The 6,348-nt window shown below is 62.4% G+C and overlaps 1 protein-coding gene across 1 annotated transcript; it reads right to left on the bottom strand.

The window, feature by feature from the left end:
- Window positions 1–97: 97 nt before the first annotated feature.
- Window positions 98–3,206, bottom strand: SLC25A6 (solute carrier family 25 member 6). Its single transcript, XM_079910387.1, has 4 exons — window positions 2,988–3,206; window positions 1,881–2,367; window positions 1,076–1,216; window positions 98–644 (listed from the first exon to the last, which is right to left on the bottom strand). The coding sequence occupies exons 1-4, from the start codon at window positions 3,096–3,098 to the stop codon at window positions 487–489; spliced, it is 897 nt and encodes a 298-aa protein (XP_079766513.1). The 5' UTR covers window positions 3,099–3,206; the 3' UTR covers window positions 98–486.
- Between the last annotated feature and the right edge of the window lie 3,142 nt (window positions 3,207–6,348).

Below are 6,348 nucleotides of genomic sequence, written 5' to 3' on the forward strand. Positions count from 1 at the left end.
CAGATGGGCAGCCAGGGCCCCCCCCTCCCCAGCTCGAGACCCTGCTGTTTCCTGCTCCCACCCCACGAGGCCGCTCGACTCAGAAACAAAACCGGCGTCCGTGTGTCCTGATTTTATTGTTTCGCAGCAGAACGCCTGACATAAAACATAACTAAATATTCGGCTGTGCAAAAAAGAATAGTGCTTAAGTACAAATGGAGACAAGATTTTCTTAAATAAATACTTAAACACGAGTCGGTCCTACAAGCACCTGGAATCTAGGTCTGGCGGGTAGAGGTGCCTCACCGCCTGTGGACCCACGAAGACGTCACGATTACCCTCCCCCCGTAATCAATACATGGACCCAGGGCCGACGGTCACGAGGAGCCCTCTGCGGGGCCGCCCCAGCCCTCCGCGAGGACACTGGAATTTCTCGAAGGTCGATGGTCCGTAACAGGTATTCCTCTATGTGGAGGTGTTGGTCGCTGTGGCGAGTGGGCAGGGCGCCTAGATGACCTTCTTCAGCTCGTCATACAGGACCAGCACGAAGGCGCCGCCCATGCCGCGGAGCACGTTGGACCAGGCGCCCTTAAAAAAGGCTCTGCCGCCCTCGTCCTTGAAGATCTTTCGCCAGCAGTCCACGGTGCCCCTGTACATGATGTCGGCTGCGGGGAGAGGGCGGGGGTCACGGAGAGGATCCCACAGGCGCGAAGCAGGCCCCGGAGAGACACGGTGCCGACGCGGGGCCCCAGCTGCCACCACCTGGGTGGCTAGGCGTTTCGACCGCAGGAAAAGGAAGCTCTGGACACCCCCAGTTTGGGTGGGATCGAACACAAACTAGAGCCCCAGCCTCCCTAGGGCCCAGCACACCCGAGGATCAAGGGCAGAGAGGGGGCAGGCACCCGGCCCAGGCCTCCCCCACGAAGCCCAGCTACTTCCCTCTGGGACCAAATGCTGCACGCCCCCCCCCCCCCCCCCGCCTGGCACGGAGCACCTCACGTGCTGGCTGTGCACCTCCGAAGGACCGAACGCCAGGCCACTCAGCGATGCCCCACCCCCAGAGCACAGGCAGCCCGGAGCAGGGCGGAGACGGTACCTCCTTTGCGCCCCGACTGCATCATCATCCTCCGCCTTACGGTGTCGAAGGGGTAGGAGACCACGCCCGCCACGGCCGTCACCGTCTGCGCGATCATCCAGCTCACCACGATGTGCGTGTTCTTAGGGTCGGGGAGCATGCCTGCGGGGTCACCGTGGGCGTGAGGCCCCCGGGATCTCCACGCGGGGAATCCCAGCACCAGGTGACGCTAGACTGGTCACACTGGGGTCAGCACACCAGCCAGAAATGGGGAAGCCACCTGCAGGCTGGGAGGATGGCCCCAGAGACCAACCCAGTACCCGGCGGCAGGGGCCTCTCTAGAGGGAAACAGGCGGGCCTTGGCAAGTGGAAGGTTTCACACCCATTCCACTGCAAAGGTGCCAGCGGGCCTGGGCCCCGACAACCAGGGTGACTTACTTCACAGGGCGTGAAGTGTGTCCTCCCCCAAAATATACTAAAGCCCCAAACCCCAGGACCTCAGAGTGTAACTGTACTAGGAAATAAAAGCTTTTACAGAGATAATTAAAGTAAAAAAAATCAGGTCATCAGGGTGGGTCCAGATCACATAGGACTGGTGTCCTTATAAGAAGAAATTGGGACACAGACACACAAAGGGAACAACACTGTGAGGACACAGGGAGGAAACAGCCGTCTACAAGCCCAAGAGAGAGGCCTCGGGAGGAACCAGCCCTGCCCACACCTGGATCTCAGATTCCAGCCTCCAGGCCTGGGAGTCCACAGACATGCTATTGAAGCCCCCCGCCCAGCACCCGTCCAGTCAGCCCCGAGAGCAGAGCGCACTCACCTTTGGCGGTGTCATACACGCCGAAGTACGCGGCCCGGTAGATGATGATGCCCTGCACAGAGACGCTGAAGCCCTGGTACAGCCCCCGGATGCCGTCAGACTTGGTAATCTTCACCAGACAGTCTCCCAGGCCTTTGAACTCCCGCTCCGTGCCGGATTTGCCGACGTCAGCCGCCAGCCGGGTTCTGGCGAAATCCAGGGGGTAGACGAAGCAGAGCGAGGTGGCTCCGGCCGCCCCGCCGGAGGCCAGGTTGCCGGCGAAGTACTTCCAGAACTGCGTGTGCTTGTCCACGCCCCCCAGGAAGATCTGCTTATACTTATCCTTAAAGGCGAAGTTGAGGGCTTGCGTGGGGAAGTAGCGGATGACATTGGCCAGGTTGCCCCTCCAGAAGGACAGCACACCCTGCTCCTTGGGGATGCGCACGATGCAGTCCACGATACCCTTGTACTGTTTGTCGGCCGCGATCTGCTTGCTGGCGTGCTGTACCTGGGGGCAGAGACAGGGGTTTTACACGAGGGCCTAAGTCAGACGCCCCCAAGAACCCCCAACGAAAGGTGTCGTCTTCGTAAGATAACATGTGCATGGGGCCTTTAAGCTGGCCAAACGTCCTACCAGAAAAAAAGCATCTTTTGGTCACTACGGGTCCCTACAAGTGTTACAAACAACAAACTAGCAACGATGTTTGCATTAGCGCTACATTTCTAACAATCCCGCAACAAAAACAGCTTATTCTGACTCAGAACAGCAAAAGGGAAATAAAAAGGGGAAAAGAACGGAAGTCCAATGAAGGACACGACGACTGCCCTCGTGACCCGCCCAAGGTCACGGCCCTCGCCCCGCGGGGCCCGTCCACGCGGCTGCTCCATGCGCATGCGTTCCCCGAACTGTGCCGCAAGGCCCAGTGCGCACGCGCCCGCGGCCCCATTTCTGCGCAGGCGATAGCGCCCACGTGACGCGCGCCCGGGCAATCCCCGGAAGCTGGCGGCGCGCGGACAAAGCGGCGCAGCCTCCCGCTTCCGGTGCACGCGGCCTGCCCGGCCCGTTGTCCCCGCGCCCCGGACCCTCGCACCTCGCCCGGCGTCCGCGTGTGCGTAGCCGGCTCCCACCTGTAGCAGCAGCTTGACCCGCTCGATCGGGGCCACGGCCGTCTTGGAGATGGCGGCGGCGATGCCTCCGGCCAGGAAATCCTTGGCGAATGAGATGGCCTGTTCCGTCATGGTGGCGAGGCGGGCAACGCAGCGGGAAGAGAGTGGAGGGGAGGCCCGGAGAGCCGGAGCGTGGGCACCGCTGGTCTGCGCTGCCGCCGCCGGGACCGAAAAGACGGGGTGGCCAGCGCGCAGCCGCTAAGGCGCCCACGCCCCGCCCCGATCCCCCGCGCGCCGAGCCCATTGGCTGCGCCACCGCACAAGCCCCGCCCCTTCCCGCTCGTCTCGCCCCCACGGGCTGCCGGGAGCAGCTTGCGCCCCGCCCCTCGCCCTCGAGCGCCGCGCCCATTGGCTGAGCCGCCGCCGACGTCCCTCCCCTTCCCGCTCGCCGCGCCCGGGGCATGTAGGGAGCCGGGCCCCGCCCATGTGCCTTGCGGGCTGGGGGGGCGCGGCGGCCGCCTTGACCTTATGAAGGTCACGCCGGGCCAGGGGGACGCGATAGACGGCGGTTATGTAAGGGGAAGGCCAGGGGTCGCTGAGTCCGACGCCCGATGTTCATCCTGCCCCGGCCCCGGCATCGGACCCTCGGACCCTTGGGGTCGTCCCGGTGATTCCCGAGTCCCGACCGCGACCCCCAGTCTAAGTCCGCTGACCTTTGAGGACCGGCGGCGACCCCGGACTCGTCTTAATGACTCCTGTAGACTCCCGAGTCCCGGCCGCGACCCCAGGGATCACCCCGCGGGAGAAGCGACAGGTCGCGGGGTCAGGGCCGGAGTAGGAGGCCGCTCCGAGCCCCCCAGGCCCGGTTTCTCGAGGGCTTGCCTGTCCCCTGCCCGGTAGGCCCCGGGTCCGCCCGTAGGAGCGCCCCCGGAGGACCCCGCCCTGCCGGGGGGTCCCCCGACCCTGACCCCGAGACTCCGGCTGCACTGGGCGCGCCGGGCACTGGGGGGTCCCGGGGGTCCCTCTCCACCCACCCGGCCGCTTTCCCTGGGCCCTGACCTCTCGGGGCCCAGTGGGCCTCAGACTCGGGTCCCCCTGCCATGCCGCGCGCTGCGACGTGGCGGCTCCAAGAGCGACAGGGGCACATGTGCTGCCCGCACACGCTCACTCACACATGCATCCACGTGCCCATGCCTAGACACGTGCCCACACATGCCCACGCACACCTGCATACACACGCAGACAGGCACATATGTCACCCGCAGGAGCACATCTACCCCCCTCCCCCCAGGAAGTCTGAGACCTAGGTGTTTTGAAATGCTGTGAACTTTTTATTGAATTATAACTAAATGGCACAAGTCGTAAGTGTATTGTTCTGTGAATTTTCACTAAGTGAGTGCAATGGTGTCTCAGCACCCAGGTCAACAAAGTATCCTTTTCTTGGTGCAAGGATGCGTCCTTTCATTTATTCCGCTCCCTGCCTGTTTCTTCTTTCTCTCTTCCTCTTTTTTCTCTTTGCTCCACCCCCCATATTTTTATGAGGGGCTTTCCTGCATCCCCTCCAGCCGGTGACGCTGGGTGGATGGATGCCAGGGGCGGGCCCACCAGAGCCCAGGGCACCCGGAGCCTGCCATTCGTTTCCCCGGACCCCGGTGTCCTTGCAGGGCCTTGCTCTGCCCTCTCATGACTTCCGTGGAGAAGCAGGTAAGAGGCGGGACCTGAGGCTGGTGCCGCTGCAGAGGGTGGGGCGGCTCAGGGCATGCACTGGGCGAGGATTGGGGTGTGTGTGTGGGGGTGTGTGTGTGTGTGTGTGTGTGTGTGTGCTTGATGTTCTGGCGCTTTCTGAGGCTTCACGGGACTGGGGGACAGAACAGAGCTGGGGGGCCCTGCCCGGCTCCCGTTGGCAGCAACCGCAGGGCTTTGGGGTAGAGGACAGGGCGGCCGTGGGTTCTGGGCAGGGACGGGGTGCTGGCGCCGTCTGGGCACTCCCAGGTGAAGAGAGCATCTCTCCTGTCTGCATTTGTACGCAGGCGCCACCTGTCTGGGCGTGCAGGGACCCTGTGATGGTTATCACTGCCCGCTGGGCCGACAGGGGCCAACCAGCCGAAGCTGGTCCTGCAGGCTCCGGCTGTGAGGCCCTGGAAGTAGGCGCTTCTGTTGGAGAGCCTCTCCCGCCCCGGTGGGAGCGGTTAACCTCTGAGCGACCCGCTCCCCTCCCCCAGGCAAGGGACACCCCTCCCTGTGCCCCACCTGCATTCCCAGCGCCCGCCCCCCGCCCCCCTAGCACGTCAGCACCCCGCTGTTGGGAGGAATGAATGGCTGTGACCTCTTCCCCATTGCTAACTGGGGTTCAGAACGCGTTTCTCTTTAAAAAGCATCTCATGCGGGCCTTAGACGCAGACCCATCTGTCTAACCAGTGCATATGTGCCTCTGTCGGGGTGGGGCTGAGCGGGGGTGACCCACCCCTCGTGCTTCAGGGGGGCTGACCCGGGAGGGCGGCAGGACCACGCACAAGAATACTGTGTACCTGGTAAAGGAGGTAGACTGCGCACCGGGGATTGGAAAGGGAGAAAGGGGGCTGAGAGGTGGGGTTGCGGCGGGGAGAGGAAGGGGTTATGTCCTAGGATCCCCAGGGGCAGGGGTGGGGAGGCCGAGGTATGGCCCCCCCTTCCTTACGCTGCTGCAAAGTCTTACTACGACCTGGACAGTATTAGAAGCTGGGTATCTGAAAAACGGGTGGCCTAACGAAAAGTAAAGGAGGAGGTGCTTAAAGATGATCGGGTTTCCACTGACGGCTCAGAGTGAGTCACAGAAGGGATGAGGGTGGCATTGGGGGGCGTGGCCTTTAAGTGAACTGGTCTGGTGAGGGGCTGGGGGCTGCTCAGGGAAGGCGCCTGCCTGGTGGAGGGACCCTGCAGGGGGGACCTGGGGGGGACCACACGCTGCTGTCTCGGGTGTCATCCTTATCGTCCCCTACGCCCACTGCCCGTCCACCCCAGACAAGTGGAGAGGACAGAGGTGTCACCCAGTGATGCATCCAGACAGGCCCCGTCTGCAGTGGGCACTCGGACATCTCCTGAGTGAATGGATGGATGGATGGATGGATGGATGAATGAATCAATGTGACCCGGAAGGCGGGGGTCAGGTCCAGGGCAATTCCAGCCTAGAAATCCCTGTTGATTTAAAGACACAGGCACGTGCGGGCAGCCACGCCCGTGTGCTGTTTTACGCCAGCTTCCCTAAAAGTCCTGCTTTTGCATGTATTTCTAAGAAATGAAGAGACAGGTTGTGTGGAAGTCACACTTTCTTTTCTCACCTTTTAGTTTCTTATCTTTTTTTCTTACTGCAAACTGTTCCAACACAAGGAGAGGGAGCGGTACA

Source organism: Stenella coeruleoalba, assembly GCF_951394435.1.
Source record: "Stenella coeruleoalba genome assembly, chromosome: X".
Taxonomy (NCBI): Eukaryota; Metazoa; Chordata; class Mammalia; order Artiodactyla; family Delphinidae; genus Stenella; species Stenella coeruleoalba.

What these genes read in the sequence shown, in the direction of transcription:
- SLC25A6 (XM_079910387.1), bottom strand. Translation starts at nt 3,098, where the DNA reads ATGACGGAACAGGCCATCTCATTCGCCAAGGATTTCCTGGCCGGAGGC. An exon ending in GGGTCAAGCTGCTGCTACAG is followed by an intron (nt 2,368 to 2,987) that starts GTGGGAGCCGGC and finishes CTCTGCCCCCAG; the next exon opens with GTACAGCACGCCAGCAAGCA. An exon ending in GCAGTCGGGGCGCAAAGGAG is followed by an intron (nt 645 to 1,075) that starts GTACCGTCTCCG and finishes CTCTCCCCGCAG; the next exon opens with CCGACATCATGTACAGGGGC.